The sequence below is a fragment of the Theropithecus gelada genome, chromosome 5, assembly GCF_003255815.1.
Source record: "Theropithecus gelada isolate Dixy chromosome 5, Tgel_1.0, whole genome shotgun sequence".
Classification (NCBI taxonomy): Eukaryota; Metazoa; Chordata; class Mammalia; order Primates; family Cercopithecidae; genus Theropithecus; species Theropithecus gelada.
Genome location: NC_037672.1, coordinates 124,685,540 through 124,711,623, shown reverse-complemented (window position 1 = coordinate 124,711,623; position 26,084 = coordinate 124,685,540). Strand labels below are relative to the sequence as shown.

The 26,084-nt window shown below is 39.0% G+C and overlaps 1 protein-coding gene across 1 annotated transcript in view; it reads right to left on the bottom strand.

The window, feature by feature from the left end:
• INTU (inturned planar cell polarity protein) overlaps positions 1-24,066 on the bottom strand; it is an 86,220-nt gene extending 62,154 nt beyond the window's left edge. Inside the window, exons 1-2 of the mRNA XM_025385817.1 lie at positions 23,819-24,066; positions 6,531-7,066 (exon numbers count right to left, since the gene is read on the bottom strand). Of these exons, the coding sequence (XP_025241602.1) occupies positions 6,531-7,066; positions 23,819-23,964 (682 nt within the window). The 5' untranslated portion in view covers positions 23,965-24,066. The remainder of the gene's footprint in view (positions 1-6,530; positions 7,067-23,818) is intronic.
• Positions 24,067-26,084: the final 2,018 nt, after the last annotated feature.

Sequence of the window (26,084 nt, the reverse complement as noted above, 5' to 3'; positions counted from 1 at the left end):
AGTCAGGACCCTCAGCTGCAGGTCTGTTGGAGTTTGCTTGAGGTCCACTCCAGACTCTGTTTGCCTGGGTATCAGCAGCAGAGGCTGCAGAAGATAGAATATTGCTGAACAGCAAGTGTTGCTGTCTGATTCTTGCTCTGGAAGCTTTGTCTCAGAGGTGTACCCAGCCATGTGAGGTGTGAGGTGTCTGTCTGCACCTAGTGGGGGCTGTCTCCCAGTTAGGCTACTCAGGGGTCAGGGACCCACTTGAGCAGGCAGTCTGTCCATTCTCAGATCTCAACCTCTGTGCTGGGAGAACCACTGCTCTCTTCAAAGCTGTCATACAGGGACATTTACCTCTGCCGAGGTTTCTGCTGCTTTTTGTTTAGCGATGCCCTGTCCCCAGAGGTGCAGTCTACAGAGGCAGGCAGGCCTCCTTGAGCTTGGTGGGCTCCACCCAGTTCGAGCTTCCCAGCGGCTTTGTTTACCTACTTAAGCCTCAGCAATGGCATGTGCCCCTCCCCCAACCTCACTGCCACCTTGCAGTTAGATCTCAGACTACTGTGCTAGCAATGAGGGAGGCTCCATGGGCATGGGTCCCTCCGGGCCAGATGTGGGATATAATCTCCTGGTGTGCCATTTGCTAAGACCCTTGGTAAAGTGCAGTATTAGGGTGGGAGTCACCCGATTTTCCAGGTGTTTTGTGTCTCAGTTTCCCTTGGCTAGGTAAAGGAATTCCCTTCCCCCTTGTGCTTCCCAGATGAGGCGATGCCTCACCCTGCTTCAGCTCTCGCTGGTTGGGCTGCACCCACTGACCAGCACCAACTGTCTGACACGCTCCAGTAAGATGAACCTGGTACCTCAGTTGAAAATGCAGAAATCACCCGTCTTCTGTGTTGCTCATGCTGGAAGCTGGAGGCCGGAGCTGTTCCTATTCGGCCATCTTGGGCGCCCCCTCCGCAAATAAAAAATAGACTGTCTTTTCAAAGATGTTTGTGTAATGAACAGCCTTGGACAACAGAGATAGTGTTTCCATCCTGAGCAAAGGTCAAGCTTGTTTACTGAATGGTATAATAAGGTCAATGCTGTGCTCAATATATTATTATTAATAACAGTTCTTTATAAAAGATTGGTGTTTCCAAAGTTCAGAGTTCCTTTCCTTTAAGGCAACCAATTATTAGGCATCACTTGGCCATCTGTAGGGTTGGCAAACAGATGAAAATGTTGACACTTTAGGTACTAGTATTCCTCCTTTTTTTGAGACAGAGTCTCGCTCTGTCACCCAGGCTGGAGTGCAGTGGCCAGATCTCAGCTCACTGCAAGCTCCGCCTCTCAGGTTTATGCCCTTCTCCTGCCTCAGTCTCCCGAGTAGCTGGGACTACAGGTGCCCGCCACCTCGCCTGGCTAGTTTTTTATATTTTTTAGTAGAGACAGGGTTTCACCATGTTAGCCAGGATGGTCTCGATCTCCTGACCTTGTGATCCACCCTTCTCGGCCTCCCAAAGTGCTGGGATTACAGGCTTGAGCCACTGTGCCTGGCCTATTCCTCCTTTTTTTCCTTCCTCTCCTTGATATCTCCATTGAATGAGAACAGGGTTAAGTGCAGAGTGAGCAGGAGTAGTTTCTTAGGCCAACTGTGAAGGCTTGAACTAGGTTTAGATGCTCAAGAGATACAATTCAGATGAGAGTTTTGCAAGCATGGGCACCAAGTCATTATGATGGTTAACTATTACAACACTTCGGACAAACTTTTCTTAAAAGTAAGAACTTGCAGAGTAAAATAAACTTTCAACTTGAAGTTCACTTGGAGAAAAAAAAAAAAAAGACACAACAAGATGCCTGTTTAATTTCTCCTACATAAGAGATTAAACAAGAGTACTATGTCAAATTACTTATAGCTGTAGTGATTTAAAAAAAAATAAAGGAATGATAGACACAGTATAGCTGTGTCAATGTAAAATGAAACCACTTTTGGCCTATCCTAATGATTAGTTCTGTTGTCTATAGTTTGTTATCCTCAGGGCATAGAAATAGTAAAACCATTTTAAATTTGTTACTTTAAACTAAAATTCCATCGGATGATGTCCCAAATGACTTTTTTCTCCAAATCCTAATGAATACATGCCTGTAGCTGAGTGTTATAGGGAGTATCATCTAAAAGCATCAAGTCTAACAAACCTCTATAAAGAGGAGATGGCTCATCATAAAAATATATGAAAATAAATTTTTAAAGCAAGTGTAGTATACTCAATATTTTTAAATGTTTAGTAGAAAATTTTCCCATTTTATGAAATAAGTATTACATCCACTTCTCATTCTCCCAGACTTTGTTTTCCTCTAGTGTTTCTGAGCACTTCTGTGAAGTGACTCAGACATGGCCGGCTTCCTGGACATCACACCTTTGCTGTGAACATCCTACACTCCAGGAAAGGTCTTTCTCAATAAGTACACAGGAGTCATTAATATGCTTTGTCCCATTTCAAAGGCTAAAAGGAAATGAACTATATGATTGGTTTGCATTGTTAAATAAGAAATGGCCTGGGAATTATTGATGGGTAGAAATAAGAGAAAATTTTTATTAAGAGATATATTTAAGAACCAAATAAAATATTTTAAAAAGAGACCAGTTTATCACAGTTCCTCAATGTAAAGTTAATTATATGAGAAAAGCCACCAATTTCTCAGTAGATACTTAACATCAAACAACATATGTGTACTAAAGGGCTACTACATAAGGCACCAAGGGCTATGAAAATATATATGCAAAAGCTTGTTTACTGCTGTGTTTATACTATATATAAAATGAATATACAAATTAAGACATTATTTTTGACAAAAAATTATTGTATATAAAGGTAGGAAAAGGGAAGAATATATATCAAAATGTTATCTTTGGGAATATGGAATTTTTCTTTTTTGCTTAATTGTATTTTCTAAATTGTCTACAATGAATGGATATTATTACTATTGCAAAAAGAAAAAAACTCATATTTTGTCAAGAAACCTCCACTGTGGTAGGCAGCATAATTGCCCCCCAAAGATGTCTATGTCTCAATCCCTGAAATCTCTGAGTATGCTACCTTACACAGCAAAAAGGACTTTGCAGTTGTAATTAACTTAAAAGATTGGAAGATTATCCGAATGATCCTCAGGTAATCATAAAGGTCTTTATAGGAGGAAGGCAGAAGTGTCAGGGTCAGCATGAGAGAGACTGGAAGATGCTATGTTGCTGGCTTTGATTATGGAGGACAGGACCACAAGCCACAGAATGCAGGTAGCCTCTGAAAGCTGGCCAAGGAATGAGATTCTTCCCTGGGGCCTCCAAAAGGAATGTAGCCCTGTGGACACCTTGATTTTCATACAAGAAGACCCATTTTAGATTTCTGGCTTACATTATTGCAACATGATAAATTTGTATGTTTTAAACGACTAATTTTGTGGTAATTTGTCACGGCAGCAATAGAAGATGAATGCACTAGCCTAATAATATAAAGCAATCTTTGTGATGTACCAAAAAAGGAACCACGAATGCTAAAAAACAAAGATGGACATACAACATGTATCTGGAGGTCAGTTAGGAAAAAAATAAGTCAGCCTTGCTTGTTACAGGTGGGGATTTATGGACAGACGGAGTGGCAAATATGTATGGGACAGAAAAATGAGATCAAATTGTGAATTTAAATTGATTCTTTAAATTAAGCCAAATTTGACTTCAGGGAAAGGGAATTTGGTTTCTGAAAAGCAGTTACTATACTGTCATTTTATACATTCAAAACTCAATGTTTTCTGCCAATGCATTTACTAACAATAAATTTTGTTGCTTTTTTTTGAGTTTCAATCTCAATCCCTCATCTATAACATGTGGGCACTAAACTAGAGAGAATTAAGGCCCTTCCCAACCTACCATTCTAGAAGTTCTTGAATAATGGTACTAATTTGCTTTTGTGAAAACTGTTAAAAGAAGAAAAATTAGACATTTATCCTGCCTTTCCTGTCTGAACCATATGTCAAGGTTACCAAACAGAGGTGATAGCGAGTTTCTTTCTACAAAAGTAGTCTAACTGAAATATCGAGAAAGACAGAATTGGAATACCACCATTTTGCAGTTCCTCAATGAATTAATGGATCCAGGCAATGATCATCAATAACTGCTAACATCACAAAAAGAAAAACAGCAGATAATATATTGTTCTTGATGGAAGCACACAGACCACCTATAAAATATGTTTGATAGGCCTCAAGATCTAACGACCAGCTTATAGGAAACACCACTGAAAGGGGAGCATGTTAAATGAATTCTGGCTCCTTTTATAGAACTAAAAGAACAAACCATAGAGATATTTAGTTCAATCCTATCATTTCACAAGAAGGAAAGTTGAGGACCCAAGGCAATGTAAGTATGTATTAGCCCCTGTTCCAGTCATCTATTGCTGCATAATCAGTCATCCAAACAATTATTTTTTTTTTTTTTTGGAGACAGAATCTCTCTGTGTTCCCCAGGCTGGAGTGCAGTGGTACAATCTTGGCTCATTGCAAACTCTGCCTCCCAGGTTCAAGTGATTCTCATGCCCTAGCCTCCCTAGTAGATGAGATTACAGGCATGCACTACCAGGTCCAGCTAAGTTCTGTATTTTTAGTAGACACGGGGTCTTGCCATATTGGCCAGGCTGATCTCAAATCCCTGGCCTCAAGTGATCTGCCCATCATGGCCTCCCAAAGTGCTGGGATTACAAGTGTGAGCCACCAAGCCAGGCCTATCCAAATAATTTTGAGGCTTAAAACGACAATTGGCTGGGTGTGGTGGCTCATGCCTGTAATCTCAGCACTTTGGGAGGCCAAGGTGGGTGGATCACCTGAGGTCAGGAGTTCAAGACCAGCCTGACCAATATGGTGAAACTCCGTTTCTACTAAAAAATACAAAAAAATTATCCAGGCATGGTGGTGGGTGCCTGTAACCCCAACTACTTGGGAGGCTGAGGCAGGAGAATCGCTTGAACCTGGGAGGTGGAGGTTTAAATGAGCCAAGATGGCGCCATAGAACTCTAGCCTGGGCGACAAGAGCGAAACTCCATCAATATATAACAACAACAATCATTTATCATCTCTCCTGGTTCTGGGGTTAACTGGGGCCAGCTGTGGTTCTTACTTGGGATTCCTCATGCAGTTACAGCCAGATGGTGGTTGGGGCTGGAGTCATCTTACAGGCTTCTCACTCAAATCTGGTGGCGAGGGCTTCAGCTGGGAATATCAGCTGGATCACTGGTGTCTTGGCCTCTTCACATAAGGGTGACTGGGTTCTAAGGGCAAGTATCCCCAAAATAACCAGGCAGAAGCTGCATCACTTTTTATGATCCAACCTCTTAAGTCACATGGCACCAATTAAGCTGTAGTCACCAGCCCACTCAGATTCAATGACAAAGAGCACAACTCTCTGCGGGAGGAGTATCAACACTACATTTTAAGAAAGTGTGCAGATCCTGTTGAGATCATTCTGGAACACATACTTTGCCACAGATGCCCTTCCTACAAGATTGTATATGATCCTCCTTGTAAACCCCTATGATGACACTTACCAGTGAGGAACTGCCTGCCTATCTGTAACCCATCTCTTCCACTAAAACATAGCTCCTTTCAAGAAATAATTGGATCAGTAAAGTAATCTTTTATTCCTGGCACTTAGCAGACGCTAAAAAAACAAATTGTCAAGTCAGTGAACAAACAAATGAAATTCAGATTTAAAGTTGGAAATATTTGAAAATGTATCTGTAAATGTTCTTCATTTAAACCTCTTATGTTAGATAAACTTAAAAGACTGTCAGCTTTTAGAACTTATTACTTTTAAATTTTAGTAATGGTATACCCTCACATTTGACTCATTTATCTATAAGTAATAAGATTGCTACTAACTCAAACATTGTATCTAACAGCTTAAAATTTATCAGCAACACAAAATGCTCATTTTAATATGTATTCAGAATAACTTGTGGGTTTATTTTTCTTGAAAATTGGTGGGATATTTTATGACACATATATTTTATGACACACGCCCTTAAAAGGAAATTTATGTATAATACCACTGTTGCTAAATATGCCAAATGAAACAGTTGCAAACCACTCCAAGAACTTAGTGTACTCAAGTGCAAACATACAATTTAAAAGTATTTTTATTCATAAATTATATATTTTTGTATCCTGTTACTGGATATAGCCATTCAAACCTAAATTATCACTCTATGATCAACTTTTTTTTCTTGTCAGCAAATAGAACCAAGATGAAATAAAATTATATAATTCAAAACTTGAAAATTAGGTAAGCTATTTCTTGGCCTGAACAAGGCACACACATATTCAACACACTGAACTGGTTATTTTAGAACACTATACCTTGTAGTGTACCATGTGTAACCATTTCTCTACTGTACCAAATGTCATTAATCAGTTCTTAATCTGTGGAGACTGTATGTAATTGCTTTTATCACATTTCCCGCAAGGTGTCATCGTTAATCATGTATCTCTGTAAACAAGGATGGATGTGTACCAGCAACACTTACCAATGAGTACCTGACCACTCTTCATAGCAGATCCCCCTGGCAGCAGGCCATGAACCACAAGCCTCTCTCCATCACCCTGCTTTCCAGTTCTTCTCCAGCTCCACTTGGTCTGATGAATAATTCCAACCAGCACTTCCAGAAGCTTGAGCTGCTCTTTGGCTTTGATGACAGTTAGCTTTTTGGGGTTTACATAAACATTCACATCTTTGTACCGCTGTTGGACAATGACTCCTGTCTTCTGATTGGACTGATGCTTTAGAATGGATACTGGTCCATTGTCATTGCTATTTTTTTTATTGCAGCGCTTGGGTAAAAGTCTTTTCCTTCTTAAAATTTTGGTAAACTGCTTGAGTTTGGGTTCATACTTTTTTCTTTCTTTGTAATCATCTTCAATGATAATCTCATTTTCACTGAACCTGACATGGTTCACAGTTGGTGTCTCAGGAAGGAGGCTTTCTTCTTCATCCTCACTCAATTCCAAATAAAACAGCTCTCCATTTTTCTGCACACTGTCCAGCCATTCAGGCTCAAGATCACTATGAAAGAGAGAAAAGATAATCTTAATAGCAGCCCAATATATATAAAAAAAGGCATGTCATCCTGGCATGGGGGTGAGGGTAGAGGCTGGGGAGCAGGAAGATGGGAAAGGGTGAAACTTCTTTATTATTTCAAATTGTCCTTACTATTTCTAATTTATTATGAGCCTCAACATTATTTCCTATAAGATGCTTTTTTTTGTAGAGCTTTGAAGAATAGGAGTTGGGGGAGAAGGAATCAAAAAGGCATAGCAATAGAAAGGAAGACCAATGAAAAAAAAAGATGGTCCCCTTATAGAATCTATGAGTTGAAAAAAATTAAATCAACCACTGTGTGGTTACTGTTCACTTTAAACAATTTCACTGAATGATAATTTGCATTAGCAGTTGATTATGCAATTATATCCACAGAAGTATGTCACTTGGAAATTGTACATGAAAATATATTATTTGCATATAAATTATTTAGGATGGTTGTCAGGTTAAAATGAAAGCTAAAGCCTACCAGCTTTAACAGACTTTTACATAAGTTTTCAAAACAGAAACACCCACTTCACCATGAACTAAAATCTGCCCTGAAAACAACCCATTTATAATCACAGTTAATATAGTAATGATCACTTTACAGTCTATAATTTCCATAAAGCTCCTTTTTATGAAAAACTGTAGTAGAAAAAACAAAGCATATATTACATAATTCATCATGTGATTATAAAAAATATTTTTAACTGGGAAGTATGCTGCTGAAAAAAACCAAATTACTGCTATTAAAATGATTGAAATAGCATTAAGAAGCAAACATACTCATGGTAACAAACCTAAACTCTACCCTGTTCAATGTTATGAACAGTTTACCTTTCAAACTGCTCTTCTTTAAAGTGAAACTAGTTATAGCAGAAAAATTAACATGTAGAGAGTCTTTTCAGAAACATGAGCTGTAATATCCCGGCCTGAAAGAGTATAATTTGTGTTGTAATCATTAAATCAGATAGAAGACATTTCTGTTTTCTGCAGTGTTTATTAGCAACTCCAGTTCTTTTAACTTAAAAGTCAAATGTCTCTTTCTAAAATACTTTGAAAATTAGTCCCCAAAATATACTATTCTATTACTCAACTCAAACTAACCACTGCTCTCGTCTGTGGCTGGTTGTTAATATAAAATTTTCAACTACATATGAGTCATTTAAAAATAATGCCTAACAAGCTCAAAATATCAAAACTAACATTTCTTTGGGACTTGTTGGTTCCCAGTGTGTGGCATCATCATAGACACTAAGCCTCATTTGTTACAGATTATTAACCAAATATCGCTTATTTCAACCATACCTATCTGTACCCACAGAATCAATATTTAAATAACTATGCAGTTCTACTCTTGAGAGTCTAAATAACTATATCCCCACCATAATCATTTAGATAACAAAGCTACCTTAATTTTAATTGCTACAGTGTAAATACCATGATTGCACATTAATTACTTAAAAACATATGTATCAATTTAATATATATATCAATTTAAACAATGAATAAAGTGTATCAGCCTTATTATCTCACCCTTTTAACCTGGTAAGTTATTTGTATTAGAGATATATAAAAGAAACATTTTCTTCCACTTGCTAAATACGAAGATGATTCATTTCAATCTCTAAAATTTGAATGTGAAATCACTTTTGGTTATGATTCAAAGATCCAATCCAAGCAGGTGGGGGCCAAGGGGATAGCATCTTGGCATTCAATTGTGGAGCAACTAAACAGCACCAGGAACTGTGGTAAGTACCAGAATTATAATGATGAGAATGTCAGTTCCTGCCCTCGGTTAGTAAAGAAGAGAAAGTGAGGAGGAATTCATGACAGTACACAGGGTAAGTACAAGACAGAGGCATACAGGAGAGTCACCCAGCTTAGTCATACAGGAGAGTCACCCAGCTTAGCCTAGCTGGAAGTTGAGGGGAGATCAGGGAGACCCCAGAAATCAGTTTGAAAAGGATAAATGGGGGAGGGAGAGAGATGGGGAGCTGAAGGGAAAGCCGTGAAGAGGATTTCAAACAGGAGTAACAGCATAAGCAAAGACCTGATGATAGTCCCCATGACCTAGACGGAGAACCACTGGCAGTCTGCAGTTGCCAGAGTAAATGTGGAAGGTGGGGAATGACAGAAGTGGTCAAGCCTTAGTTTTGCCAGGGTTTTTAGATCATCCTAAGGGGTTTGGCTTTTGTAGTGCAGGTGAGAAGGCATCAACAAAGAGTTTTAAGTAGAGAGTTTATGTCTTAGATATCCCTGGATAGGCCTACTTTGGCAAGTAAATGGTTGGTGGATTTGAGGTGGACAAGACTCAAGTCAGGAGGACTAGTCAGGGGGCTGTTTCAGTAGTTGAGGCAAAAATGACAAATAAAGCAATAGAAGAGATGGAAAGTAGGAAACACATTTGAGAAACTCTTGAGAATCACCAGAACTCTGAGACTGATTAGGTGGGGAGAGAGAGAGAGCAGGATTCAGGTTGACTGGATTTCTAGTTGGTGACTATACTTTCATGCATCCTTTTGTGCATATCCATGTGCAGACTCATTGTAATAAATGGGAACACAATCTTAATACAAGTCATTTTCTCTTACTATCTCTCTCTCACATGAACACTGTTAAAAAATCCATGCTTTACAATCACATACAAACACATATAGGGTTATTCTGTCACTGTTTTTAAAAAGTGGAATCATTATATATGTACCTATATAAAGGTATATACTTAACTTCATAATTTCTCACTTAACAATACAGCTTAGAAATCACTAGTGGTTGCATATAATATTCGATATCAAGGATGTAGGACATTTGGTCATTCACCTACTGATAAGCTTTGTGTTCAGTTCTTGTTTTTCCACCACAAAGCTGTAGGAACCATCAATATACACGTGTGTGTGTGTGTGTATATATATATATATCTCTCTCTTTACCCAAAAGACTATACCAATTTATATTTTCACTAGTGATATGTGGGATCCATTCTCTTAATGTCTAGATTTTTAAAGATACATCATTTTAAGAAGAGAAAGACATTTTTTAAAAAGAGGAAGAAACTAAAAAGGAAGACAAAGAGGTAGAGACAGGGAAGTGTATATAAGAGACCCCACACAGAAGGGCAACTTATACTGAAAAGCAAATGAACTGAGAAATCATGAAGAGCTGAGTTCAAATTTTGTTCTATTACGATTTTAACCTTTTTAAGATCGACTGATTGATTGCTTTAGTTTTCCTCTTCTTGAAAACAGATTATAGCAGTGGTTCCAAGATGGTCAAATAGGAATAGCTCCAGTCTACAGCTCCCAGCATGAGCGACGCAGAAGACTGGTGATTTCTGCATTTCCAACTGAGGTACCGGGTTCATCTCACTGGGGTTTGTCGGACAGTGGGTGCATGACAGTGGGTGCAGCGCACCAAACGTGAGCAGAGGTAGGGCGAGGCATCCCCTCACCCAGGAAGCGCAAGGGGTCAGGGAATTCCCTTTCCTAGCCAAGCAAAGCAGTGACAGACAACACCTGGAAAATCGGGTCACTCCCACCCTAATACTTCGCTTTTCCAATGGTCTTAACAAAAGGCACACCAGGAGATTATATCCCGTGCCTGGCTCAGAGGCTTCCACACCCACAGAACCTCGCTCATTGCTAGCAAAGCAGTCTGAGATCCAACTGCAAGGCGGCAGCCAGGCTGGGGGAGGGGCGCCTGCTATTGCTGAAGGTGGAGTAGGTAAAAAAAGAGGCCTGAAGCTCCAACTGGGTGGAGCCCACCACAACTAAAGGAGGCAAGCCTGCCTCTGTAGACTCCACCTCTGGGAGCAGGGCATAGCTGAACAAAAGGCAGCAGAAACCTCTGCAGACTTAAATGTCCCTGTCTGACAGCTTTGAAGAGAGCAGTGGTTCTCCCAGCACGGACCCTGAGATCTGAGAACGGACAGACTGCCTCCTCAAGTGGGTCCCTGAACCCCAAGTAGCCTAACTGAGAGGCACCCCCAGTAGGGGTAGACTAACACTTCACAAGGCTGGGTACCACTCTGAGACGAAACTGCCAGAAGAACAATCAGGCAGCAACATTTTCTGTTCAGCAATATTCGCTGTTCTGCAGCCTCCGCTGGTGATACCCAGGCAAACAGGGTCTGGAGTGGACCTCAAGCAAACTCCAACAGACCTGCAGCTGAGGGTCCTGACTGTTAGAAGGAAACTAACAAACAGAAAGGACATCCACACCAAAACCCCATCTGTACGTCACCATCATCAAACACCAAAGGCAGATAAAACCACAAAGATGGGGAAAAAACAGAGCAGAAAAACTGAAAATTCTAAAAATCAGAGCGCCTCTCCTCCTCCAAAGGAACGCAGCTCCTCACCAGCAACGGAACAAAGCTGGACAGACAATGACTTTGATGAGTTGAGAGAAGAAGGCTTCAGAAGATCAAACTTCTCCGAGCTAAAGGAGGAAGTTCGAACCCATGGCACAGAAGTTAAAAACCTTGAAAAACGATTAGACGAATGGCTAACTAGAATAACCAATGCAGAGAAGTCCTTAAAGGACCTGATGGAGCTGAAAACCAAGGCACGGGAACTACGTGACGCATGCACAAGCTTCAGTAGCCTATTTGATCAACTGGAAGAAAGGTATCAGAGATGGAAGATCAAATGAATGAAATGAAGCAAGAAGAGAAGTTTAGAGAAAAAAGAATAAAAAGAAAAGAACAAAGCCGCCAAGAAATATGGGACTATGTGAAAAGGTCAAATCTACATCTGATTGGTGTACCTGAAAGTCATGGGGAGAATGGAACCAAGTTGGAAAACACTCTTCAGGATATTATCCAGCAGAACTTCTCCAACCTAGCAAGGCAGGCCAACATTCAAATTCAGGAAATACAGAGAACACCACAAAGATACTCCTGGAGAAGAGCAACTCCAAGACACATAATTGTCAGATTCACCAAGGTTGAAACGAAGGAAAAAAATGTTAAGGGTAGCCAGAGAGAAAGGTTGGGTTACCCACAAAGAGAAGCCCATCAGACTAACAGCAGATCTCTCAGCAGAAATTCTATAAGCCAGAATACAGTGGGGGCCAATATTCAACATTCTTAAATAAAAGACTTTTCAACCCAGAATTTCATGTCTAGTCAAACTAAGTTTCATAAGTGAAGGAGAAATAAAATCCTTTACAGACAAGCAAATGCTGAGAGATTTTGTCACCACCAGTCCTTCCCTACAAGAGATCCTGAAGGAAGCACCAAACATGGAAAGGAACGAGCGGTACGAGCCACTGCAAAAACATGCCAAATTGTAAAGACCATCGATGCTAGGAGGAAACTGCATCAAATAACGAGCAAAATAACCAGCTAACATCATAATGTCAGGATCAAATTCACACATAACAATATTAACCTTAAATGTAAATGGGCTAAATGCTCCAATTAAAAGACACAGACTGGCAAATTGGATAAAGAGTCAAGACCCATCAGTGTGCTGTATTCAGGACACCCATCTCACATGCAGAGACACACATAGGCTCAAAATAAAGGGATGGAAGAAGATCTACCAAGCAAATGGAAAACAAAAAAAGGCAGGGGTTGCAATCTGAGTCTCTGATAAAACAGACTCTAAACCAACAAAGATCAAAAGAGACAAAGAAGGCCATTACATAATGGTAAAGGGATCAATTCAACAAGAAGAGCTAACTATCCTAAATATATATGCAGCCAATACAGGAGAACCCAGATTCATAAAGCAAGTCCTTAGAGACCTACAAAGAGACTTAGACTTCCACACAATAATAATGGGAGACTTTAACACCTCACTGTCAACATTAGACAGATCAGTGAGACAGAAAATTAACAAGGATATCCAAGAATCGAACTCAGCTCTGCACCAAGCGGACCTAATAGACATCTACAGAACTCTCCACTCCAAATCAACAGAATATACATTCTTCTCAGCACCACATTGCACTTATTCCAAAACTGACACATAGTTGGAAGTAAAGCACTCTGCAGCAAATGTAAAAGAACAGAAATTGTAACAAACTGTCTCTCAGACCACAGTGCAATCAAACTAGAACTCAGGATTAAGAAACTCACTCAAAACCCGCACAACTACATGGAAACTGAACCACCTGCTCCTGAATGACTACTGGGTATATAACGAAATGAAGGCAGAAATAAAGATGTTCTTTGAAACCAGCGAGAACAAAGACACAAAAAAACAGAATCTCTGGGACACATTTAAAGCAGTGTTTAGAGGGAAATTTATAGCACTAAATGCCCACAAGAGAAAGCAGGAAGGATCTAAAACTGACACCCTAACATCACAATTAAAAGAACTAGAGAAGCAAGAGCAAAACACATTCAAAAGCAAGCAGAAAGCAAGAAATAACTAAGATCAGAGCAGAACTGAAGGAGATAGAGACACAAAAAACCCTTCAAAAAATCAATGAATCCAGGAGCTGGTTTTTTGAAAAGATCAACAAAATTGATAGACTGCTAGCAAGACTAACAAAGAAGAAAAGGGAGAAAAATCAAATAGATGCAATAAAAAAATGATAAAGGGGATCTCACCACCGATCCCACAGAAATACAAACTACCAGCAGAGAATACTATAAACACCACTACACAAATAAACTAGAAACTCTAGAAGAAATGGATAAATTCCTCGACACATACATCCTCCCAAGACTAATCCAGGAAGATGTTGAATCTCTGAATGGACCAATAACAGGCTCTGAAATTGAGGCAATAATTAAGAGCCTACCAACCAAAAAAAGTCTAGGACAGATGGATTCATAGCTGAACTCTACCAGAGGTACAAGGAGGAGCTGGTACCATTCCTTCTGAAACTATTCCAATCAATAGAAAAAGAGGGAATCCTCCCTAACTCATTTTATGAGGCCAGCATCATCCTGATACCAAAGCCTGGCAGAGACACAACAAAAAAAGAGAATTTTAGACTAATATTCCTAATGAACATCAATGCAAAAATCCTCAATAAAATACTGGCAAACCAAATCCAGCAACACATCAAAAAGCTTATCCACCATGATCAAGTGGGCTTCATCCCTGGGATGAAAGGCTGGTTCAACATACGCAAAGCAATAAACGTAATCCAGCATATAAACAGAACCAAAGACAAAAACCACATGATTACCTCAATAGACACAGAAACAGCTCTGACAAAATTCAACAGCCCTTCATGCTAAAAACGCTCAAAAAATTAGGTATTGATGGGACGTATCTCAAAATAATAAGAGCTATTTATGACAAACCCACAGCCAATATCATACTGAATGGGCAAAAACTGGAAGCATTCCCTTTGAAAACTGGCACAAGACAGGGATGCCCTCTCTCACCACTCCTATTCAACATAGTGTTGGAAGTTCTGGCCAGGCAATCAGGCAGGAGAAAGAAAGAAAGGGTATTCAATTAGGAAAAGAGGTAGTCAAATTGTCCCTGCTTGCAGATGACATGATTGTATATCTAGAAAACCCCACAGTCTCAACCCAAAATCTCCTTAAGCTGATAAGCAACTTCAGCAAAGTCTCAGGATACAAAATCAACGTGCAAGAATCACAAGCATTCTTATACACCAATAACAGACAAACAGAGAGCCAAATCATGAGTGAACTCCCATTCATAATTTCTTCAAAGAGAATAAAATACCTAGGAATCCAACTTACGAGGGATGTGAAGGACCTCTTCATGGAGAACTACAAACCACTGCTCAACGAAATAAAAGAGGATATAAACAAATGGAAGAACATTCCATGCTCATGGATAGGAGGAATCAATATCGTGAAAATGGCCGTACTGCCCAAGGTAATTTATAGATTCAATGTCACACCCATCAAGCTACCAATAACTTTCTCCACAGAACTGGAAAAAACTCCTTTAAAGTTCATATGGAACCAAAAAAGAGCCTGCATTGCCAAGACAATCCTAAGCAAAAAGAACAAAGCTTGAGGCATCACACTACCTGACTTCAAACTATACTACAAGGCTACAGTAACCAAAACAGCATGGTACTGGTAACAAAACAGGTATAGACCAATGGAACAGAACAGAGCTCTCAGAAATAATACCACACATCTGCCACTATCTGATCTTTGACAAACCTGACAAAAACAAGAAATGGGGAAAGGATTCCCTATTTAACAAATTGTGCTGGGAAAACTGGCTAGCCCATATGTAGGAAGCTGAAACTGGTTCCCTTCCTTACATGTGATACAAAAATTAACTCAAGATGGATTAAAGACTTAAATGTTTGACCTAAAACCATAAAAAGCATAGAAGAAAACCTTGGCAATACCATTCAGGACATAGGCATGGGCAAGGACTTCATGTCTAAAACACCAAAAGCAATGGCAACAAAAGCCAAAATTGCCAAATGGTATCTAATTAAACTAAAGAGCTTCTGCACAGCAAAAGAAACTACCATCAGAGTGAACAGGCAACCTACAGATTGGGAGAAAATTTTTGCAATCTACTCATCAGACAAAGGGCTAATATCCAGAATCCACAAAGAGCTCAAACAAATTTACAAGAAAAAAAACAACCCCATCGACAAGTGGGCGAAGAATATGAACAGACATTTCTCAAAAGAAGACATGTATGCAGCCAACAGACATATGAAACAATGCTCATCATCACTCGCCATCAGAGAAATGCAAATCAAAACTACAATGAGATACCATCTCACACCAGTTAGAATGGCAATCATTAAAAAGTCAGGAAACAACAGGTGTTGGAGAGGATGTGGAGAAATAGGAACTTTTACACGGCTGGTGGGACTGTAAACTAGTTCAACCATTGTGGAAGACAGTGTGGCGATTCCTAAGGTATGTAGAACTAGAAATACCATTTGACCCATCCATCCCATTACTGGGTATATACCCAAAGGATTATAAATCATGCTGCTGTAAAGATACATGCACACTTATGTTTATTGCGGCACTACTCACAATAGCAAAGACTTGGAACCCACCCAAATGTCCAACAATGATAGACTGGATTAAGAAAATCTGGCACATATACACCATGGAATACTATGCAGCCATAAAAAATGATGAGTTCATGTCCTTTGTAGGGACATGGGTGAAGCTGCAAACCATCATTCTCAGCAAACTATTGCAAGGACAAAAAACCAAACACCGCATGTTCTCACTCATGAGTGGGAACTGAACAATGAGATCACTTGGACACAGTAAGGGGAACGTCACACACTGGGGCCTGTTGTGCAGTGGGGGAGGGTGGAGGGATAGCATTAGGAGATATACCTAATAAAAATAACGAGTTAATGGGTGCAGCACACCAACATGGCACATGTATACGTATGTAATAAACCTGCACGTTGTGCACACATACCCTAGAACGTAAAGTATAATAAAAAAAAATTAAAATAAAAGGTAAAATAAATTAAAAAAAGAAAAGAAAATAGTTTATAGCTACCTCACGGGACTCTTGTCAATAGAAAATACAATAATGTTGTTCCTGGCACGGTTAAGTTCCAAATAAATATCAGTTCCCTTCTTCTTGCTTTTACTAGATATAACTCCCGTGTTTCTGTATTTTTCTAACTGGCATTAAATGAAGGTGTCTCTAATGATCTCGGTTTGCCAGGTTTCAGGGTAGGTGAGAGTGACATAAGAAGTAAAGCTAGGCACTGCCTTTAAAGACCCTACAGTTCAATATTCCTGGAAGGTTCTTTATTCCTACTCCAGAGGATTAGTACCTAGTTAGATAAGCATCAAGAGATTGATCAACGGGTACAAAGTTACAGTTAGATAGGAGAAATGAGTTCTGGTGTTCTATTGCACAGCAGGGAGACTATATTTAACAGTATTATAGTGTATATTTCAAAATTACTAGAACAGAGGATTTTTGAATGTTCTCATCACAAAGAAATGATAAACATATGAGGTGATAAATATGCCAAATGCCTTGATTTAATCACGACACAATGTATACATCTATTGAAACATCACATCGTATTCCACAAATATATATAATTATTATGTGCCAATTTTTAAAAAAGAGGATAAATGATTAGTGTATTAAGAAATTTTAATAGAATTCTAATGACTGTTGTCCCAAACTAGTTGTTCTAGCCCTATTAGAAGAAAGGGGATGTGTTAACAACAACAACAAAAATAACAACACAAAAACCTAACCTTTCATTACAACTTCCCCAAATCAAAGAAATTAATACATATAGATAATCCCCACTCCAGGAGATGAAGTTTAATCCCTCCTCCCCTTGAGTATAGACTTAGTGACTATACTATTCTGGAGAACAGAGTATGGAAAGAGAAAGATAGTGACTTTCCAGGGAAGAGCCCTGGCAGACACTACCTTACAAAACCAAGTGATCAAGGTTATGATAAACAGGAAAGGACTAAGAAATTGTTACAGACCATAGGAGACGAAGCAGACAATACAGTATTCTGGATTGAATCCTGGAATAGAAAAAGAACATTAATGGAAGAGTGGTGAAAGCCAAATAAAGTTTGGAGTTTAGTTAATAGAAATGACCAACATTCATGTCTTGTTTTGACAAATGCATAACAGTTGTGTAAGATGTTAACATCAGGGGAAACTGGGTGAAGGATTTATGGGAAGTCTGTACTATCTTTGGAACTCTTGTGTAAATCTAAACTTACTCAAAAATAAAAAGAAAATTAATGAAAGGAATTAAATATAACAGTTTTAATTCAGATATTTGTAGTACATGGGTCGTATTTCAGCAGTAATATAAATACTCCTTCAACATTTTCTAAGACCGTATGGTACAAGCTGCAGAATTACTGTGTAAATGTTTTTCAATTTTCTTTCAGCGAGTCTTATTTTGTTTATTCTGCTTTGCTTTAAGCAGAATAACTGCATGTTTATAGCCTGCCTGCAACATTTTAGGGCACTTTAATTGGTACTCAAGTCCCTAAATGATGTGGTAAAAAGGAGTAGAGCCATTCTTCCTAAAGAAAGACTTGCTAATTTGCAAATAAGCAAGTTCACTAACATAAGCTGTAACATAGATATATTAACGAAAATGAACTTCAGATAATGCTAATAATTTTCTCATTCCTGACGTATTCAAAAATATCTAGGTCAACACTAAATCTTTTAATACCCCTCTAATAGTTATTTGAATCTCTCAGGTCTTTATTTGCATTAATGCCAGCATTTTTCATCATTTGCAATAGTACGGCAATTTCCTTAACTACCACAAAAAAAGAGTTATAAAACAGCCAGCCCTACTTGCACATTTCCTTAGTTAAGGAAAATAATATTCCAAATCTGTTACATTACACTTTTTTTTTTCTTTTTTTCTTAGTGGGCAAAGCACAATGCACTTTACCAAAGTGATCAACACATATAGTTATGTGGTGCTAATAGGTATAACAGGACAATTCTAGGAACAGAGAAAAACCACACACAATAAAAACACTGTAACAAATTAATATGGGTTCTATATGGCACTTGTTCAGTAAGCACTTGCTTGCCTATGCTTTTCTGTGTTTTCTTTTCTGTGCTCTGTCTACCAACGATATCTAATTTTCAGTCTTGATGGTCTTCTCATCATTTTCTAAAGGAACACCATGAATTTCAATCGTTAAAACGTATGCTGGATGATATAGCAGCTTAGGGGTAGGGAATCTCAGATGAGCTGAAGCTCTTCTTGCCAGTCAACATTAGAATAACTGTTAAGCATGTCAAAGAAGGCAAAGGGATCAGTCAATAAATGCGTAACTGTTTATTCACTGTAGTTAATACATTTCTACATCAGGAACACATCTAATAGTGACCTCATTCCCTGGGTCACATTTCCTACCACCTGCCCCCTCAGCTAAGTGCGGCATTCCTAGGCATCACTAAGTTAGTGACACAATCTAACCCTGGCAGAACAAAAGTCATACAGCAACAAAACATTTTGTGATAGGACTTTACTGTACTTTTAAAGATGTCAGATGGGACAGAGAGCTAATCAAATGGCTGAAATGGAAGTGCCAACACTCAGGAATAAAGACTGTTATAGGACTAGAGTACAGGATGGAGAGATAGTCTAAGACAGACCAGAAAAGAGTCTAGAAGAAGGTAGCACTTAAGTCGGACCCTGAATGATTTTGACAAGTAGAGATAGGAAGAAACAGTATTCCAAACAGAGAGAACAAAGTACATACAGGTGTAGGTTTGAAAGCAAGTGGTCAGTTTGAGAATGAGTGGATAATCATTTTCAATAATGAACAGGGAGATCAATAAAAATGAGATAGGAAAGACTTGGGACAGATCTAACATTTAGAAATCATCCTAAGGAATCCAGAATTTATTTGGAAGGCCACCAAACTTTTGAGTAGAGTAGAAAAATGATTTAGAACTGTGTTTTAGAAAGCAAACTGGCAGTGGTATGGAAGAAAGACCAGAAACAGGATAAATCAGAGGTATGCAGATTAATTAGGAGGCAACTCCACTGGTGCATGGGAAACAGGCAAGAGGCAAGAGGCAAGCCTTTTAAGTAAGGCAGTGCCTGTGAGAATGGAGAAGAGAGAAAACCAGAGAAGGAAGTCAACAGTACTGGAGACATCAGATCTGAAAACAAGAGTAAGGAGATAATGATGTCAGTAAATGAGATGGGTAGCCTAGAGAAGAAATGGAAGACAATGAATTCTCTTCACACACTAAGCTGGAAGTAGAGATAACAGCAGGGTATTACCATTTTTCATCATAAACCTAGTTATATACCATGTGTCTTTTTAATCTATATTATATTAAAAGTAAAAAGGAGTCAGTGTTCAGAGCAGAAGAAAAAGTAGAAAATACTATCCTAAATTGGATGTTAATAGTATGGCATCATGAGCTGAAATGAAATATTTTTATTCTTCACAAGTAGTATGGTCCCATGTTAAAAATTCAAGAAAGAGAGAAATTTCAGCATTTCTACACATCATTGAGTTGGGGATATGATGTAACTCTGGCAGAACAAAAATCATAGACCAGCAAAATATTCTGTGTTAGGGCTTTGCTGTACAGAATAGATTTTTTTTTTTTTTTTTTGAGATGGTGTCTCACTTTGCCCCCAGGCTGCAATGCAATGGTGCGATCTCGGCTCACTGCAACCTCCACCTTCTGGGTTCAAGTGATTCTCTTGCCTCAGCCTCCCGAGTAGCTGGAATTACAGGCAGACACCACCACGCCTGGCTAACTTTTTGTATTTTTAGTAGAGATGGGGTTTCACCATATTGGCCAGGCTGGTCTTGAACTTGTGACCTCAGGTGATCCGCCCTCAGCCTCCCAAAGTCTGTGATTACAGGTGTGAGTCCAGCTCAGAATAGGTCTTTAGTGTACAATGGTGATAGGGCTTCACTGTACAAAAAAAAAGCACTTTTTTTCGTCAGACAAAATTTTGCTGTCACCCAGGCTGGGGTGCAATAGTGTGATTGCAGCTCACTGCAACCTCAAACTCCTGAGCTTAAGTGATCCTCCCTCCTCAGCCTCCCAAGTTGTAGGACTACAGGCATGTACCATCATGCCTGGCTAATTTTTTTATTTTTTATTTTAGAGATGGGGATCTCACTATGTTTCCGAGGCTGGTTTCTGACTCCTGGTGTCAAGCAATGCTCCTGCTTTGGCCTCCTAAAAGCAGGATTACAAGTATGAGCCACCATACCTGGCAGAAAGATGAATTATTAACAGGGGCAACAACATGGATGAATCTCAAAGTAACTATGCTGAGTAAAAGAAGGCAGACAAAAAAAGAACATTCATACTGTACAATTCCATCTTTATAAAACTTTAGAAACTACAAACTCCTATAGAGTGACAAAAAGCAGATAAATGGTTATCAGGAGAGGCATAAATGGACGTTAAGTAGGTACATGGGGAGACTCTTAGGCAAGATGGATATGTTCATTTTCTTGACAGATGTACACATGTCAAAACATCAAATTGTACATTTAAAATATGTGCAGTTTTTTTGTATATTAGTTGTCCTTCAATGACACTATTTTTAAAGTCCCAGAAAAAAATGTAAAGGACATACCTCCCTTCTCCAGTCAATCCTCGTGTTTTAGGTAGAAGTTCCTTAGCTTTAACAACTAACATCTCATTTAAAATTATTCCTGTTTCTCTCCATCAGTCAGTTTTAAAACTGACGTAACAACAACAAAAAATTCACTTTGAAAAATTAAAAATCCAAGTCATAACATTGACAAACTCTGTGTAACATGAACTAGGCATATTAGCTGGTAACTTGGCATTGTTGCAAATGAATGTGTGATTTCTGTTATCTTAATACTAAAACTAGCTAATGGCTCCCTCAACCCAACCGACCCACCAGTATTATCTCTGAAGCCTCCCAGGGTACATGCCCATGTGCCAACTTAAGACATACTGCAGCAATATAAACTCTTCTTTTTTTTTTTTTTTTTTTGAGACGGAGTCTCGCTCTGTCACCCAGGCTGGAGTGCAGTGGCCGGATCTCAGCTCACTGCAAGCTCCGTCTCCCGGGTTTACGCCATTCTCCTGCCTCAGCCTCCGGAGTAGCTGGGACTACAGGCGCCCGCCACCTCGCCCGGCTAGTTTTTTGTATTTTTTAGTAGAGACGGGGTTTCATCGTGTTAGCCAGGATGGTCTCGATCTCCTGACCTCATGATCCACCCGCCTCGGCCTCCCAAAGTGCTGGGATTACAGGCTTGAGCCACCGCGCCCGGCCATAAACTCTTCTTTAACAAACCTAAAACAAACCTATTAAAATAACTCTACCAGAATTTACCGTAATGTAATTTTATCTCAAAGATGATAAACTTTTAAATTCCATACTGACAATCACAGAACATGCAGGTAACTAAAACCTCGAAAATTTAGGATACTTTATGTGAATCAATATGCAGTACGACTTCCTTAGTAAGCTTCATGTAGTCCATGAAATGCAATAGGAAATTCATGTCTTTGCTTTAATGAGACAGACTAAGGTTGGCATTCCTGTACCTTTGATTAAAGAGTAGTTCTGTACAAGTTGGGAAGGCCACTGCTTATAATGATGACTGCAGCTTAGGGAAGTAAACATCTACGATAAGGGAAGAACAGAACATAAGCCTTTCTGGCAAGTTCAGCAAATTAATCTTCAGGTCCTACAAATCAAGAAAGGACAGACTTAAAATTTGAAACCTGGTAGGACTTGAAACACAGACCAGCAAAACATCTTATGGTAGGGATTTGCTATACTTTTATTATTAGGAGGATAAAGACACTAGAACATTTGGCGTGGTTATTGAAATGTGAAAAGCTTAATGATCATTTTTTACAAAAATGTAACACATATATATGTATTTTGAATCATGAAATACTTTTAAGTGACAAGTTCTCCTATCACAAGGTCCGCAGATTGGTCATTTCCTAGGAAACAAAGTTCACTATTTTAATCCCATCGAAGTCATGGTGGCCCATTAGGTATCAGGCATCTTGAATTCTCACACTGACAACATTCAGCTGTGCAACCATACATGAATTACAGATTCTCTCTGGGCTAAAAGTATGTGACTCTAAAATGTGAGAAACCAAGAGTTTGAGTCTTACACTGTCTATGGCTTCACATACCAAGACCAAGACCAAATAAGGTTCTATGTAATTCATATTTCCTTCCAGCAGTCTTGTGTAATAATCATGAATTTTAAAATTATTTTTTTAAATGCCTACAGCATATTACAAAAAATATGATATTTAAAAATTTGTTTAAGTCTTCAAGAACGTATTAAGCAGGTTTCTTCACCATACTTTTAAAGACAATGATAAAAATCTTTTACATACTGATAGGTAAAAACAATTGCCAAATAACTGTTCCTCCTACATACACATAAATTATTTGTAACTGTTGTTCCTAAATACACATAAAATATCATCCTAAAACTGACAAGGTATGGTTGTCCGTTACTGGGTTAGTTGACATTTTGGCATCAAAACTTTTTCACGATTAGTCAGTCATTCACTTCAAGCTACTGCTAACTGACTTTTCCAAAGTTCTTAATCCATTGCGGCAAGGGATAGATTTTTTTTTAAAAAATGAAGTAGCACTGAGTACTGTGAAACAAAATAACCTTTTCATGGCATTATTAAGAAAGTGAAAACCTTTAGGTATCTGTATTTTTTAAAATTAAATTATGACGTAAAATGGAAAACAAGAAAACCATGGAGATGCATAGGAAAATCCAGCAGAAATATCCAGAAGTGCTGAGAGGTTGTCCTTGGTGGTGAGACTGGGTAGGCATTCCTTCTGTTATATAGCTATTCATTTCCATAACAGAAAACATCTACATAAATTTAACAACTGCCTTATAAAACGTGTAGGGTGTCTCTCTACTCCAAATACTAAAGAGATTAAGCCACAAAGACCCCACCAAAGAAGCAAGAAGACACTGCGATCGGAACGAAGAGTTTTTTGAACACTGTTACAGATATATCCTCCTATGGCCTAGACAGAGCCCATGACCAGAAAGAGGAGATTCTCCTCATCTAAGAATCATTTTAAAAACAAACAAACAAAAAAAACCTACAGTAGCAAAGAATGGCATCGTTATTTCTGCTCACACCACCATACAACGGAACGTGGTGCAATTAAATCCCACTTATTATAGAACCCCAAATACTCGATTCCAACCACGCCAACACCCTTGCAGTCCCCCCAGCCCACGTGTATATTCTCTGGATTGAAGGGATGGGCTTAATTGTCCCTCTTTGAAAACCTTACTCATAATCGCTACTCGCTGAGGAATATGAACCCGAGTCGCTGACTCGATCTTCAAAATCACAGTCCTCATCTTCTTCTTGTGAAGAGGGGTCCCCAGGGAGCTCGTCTGAGCTCGGACGCGAATCGTACAAAGCCACAGAGGCCATTGTCAGGCATGCAACAGCTACAAGTGAAGTAATTCAAATCTCGCAGCTACAGCTTGCTAAGGCCGCCATGTTGCCTCTGCATGGAGGGGGCAGAGGCCATGTGACCACCAATTCTTAGCTGCAATTGGTGGCAGTTCGGGTTGCCAGGGAGACGGAGAAGCTTCCCAGAAGAAACAAGGAGGACAGAAAGCAGCAGCCAATGAGCTGAAACTTCGAGGAGGGCTTCTCAGTTGGAAGGATAGAAATAGGTGAAGTTTCACCGCTTAAGCTCCCCGGAACGCTCTTCCTTAGAGCAGCATAACTTGTTAAAACAGGCGGAGATCCACTGGGTTTTTTCCCTTTTTCTTCCAGTGCTAGATATCCAGTTTGGTCTTTGTCCTGTGTTTCTAATACCTAACAGCTGTCGGTCAGCCTTCCCCTCGAAGGAAACTGCACTTTTACCGTTCCTTAGGGCCTCATCCGTGCAAGTAATGGACACTTTTAAGCAATGCGATCTAGATGTTAATATGAACACGCTCTATAGTTTTATGGGTTTCATATTGTTTCGCAATTGCAAACATTATCCCAAGTGGGTATTGTAGAGTGCCACAAATGAGTGGCAATCCTGTGGAATCAACTTCATGTTCATTTTCTAACTCAAAATTGTATAATCTAATTAAGTGTTCTCATTACTAAAGTTGGAAGTGTAAACAGGTAAAATCTACCTGTCATTTATGAATACCTACATCAAGTATTTTTTAAGTACAAAAATAACAGCTGGCACTGACTGAGAGTCAGCCTTGGCTCTGGTTACTTTTTTCATATACAATGCTGAGCATTCACATACTATGAAGTAAATATTTTCTCTATATTAAAATAAGGAAACTAAGCTTTAGAGAAGTTACGCATCTTACTAATGGTTACATGGCTAGCAGTCAACAAAGCCAACCAAGGAATGAACCTAAGTCAATAACCATTACATGAAATTTCCTCCCTCAGAATCCAGTAATTCAACTATTAGAGATCTACTCTGAGAAAGAATGCAAATTTATAAAATTTGCAAAAGTGAAAAGCTGAAAGCAATCTTAAAATGTCAAATAATGGGGAAAAAGTTAAATATATATAAATATCATTATGATTTTAACTAGAATGTGTTCAAAGAGTAAAGCATGAAGGAAATGTTCATGTTGCAGCATGTAGAAAAAGGATATAATGTTATTTTATGATCTCAAAGGCTGGATGCTGGGGATTCTCTAATGGGCAATTATAACACGGTGATAAGTATTACAATAAATACAAGGTTCTAATGGAATACCCAGAAAAAACCAAAATAGTATATGTGGGGCCACGACAGATTTCTTAGAGGAAGTATTAATTTATATTGTTATCATGGCATGGTTCCAACAGAGAAAGAATAATGGGAGATGAGTCATCACATGGCTGGTAGGGGTATATGCATGGAGAACTCAAAGGAACCTGGATTGTAGCTGTTGCAGGGGCAGAAAAACTCTACCTCCATCTTAGGGTCCCAGCTGGGCCTGAGAATTAAACTTACCTAAAATAGATTAACAAAAGAAAAGCAACTGGAACTTGTTATACAGATTTTGAGGCCCTGCTCCACATCAACAGGATCAGAATCTCCAAGGGAGGGGCCTGGAAATCTCTATTTTAAACAAGTGCCCCCAGTGATTCAGCAAACTTGGGGAACTGCCCTAAATTTTCCCTCAGTTCTGTGCTTCATACACACAGGCCAACTGGCCATTCCCTGAATAGGCCGGAACCCACTCCCACCTTGCAAATTTGAGCCTGGCAGAGAGACCTCTCTCCCTGCTCTAGAATCCAAGTTTTACATGGCAGGGGAGCCCTCATAAAGAAACAAAGACCCAAAGAAGCAGTTAGAGTCAGTTAACTTATATACTGGATTGGACAAAGAACAGGTAGCTGTGCAGAAGCAACTAAATTAAATTGGGAAGTTTAAAAGATAAGTTATTTTAACAAGGTCTGTACAGAATTCTCTTGGTTTCACTTCTATGCCCTTGAGAATAAGAATGTTACATTTTTCTAGTATAGGGAGGGTGTCTTTCACATGGGAGCTTTATCTGCTGCTTTCAAGAAACAGCGCAAAGGCACTTGCTGTTTTT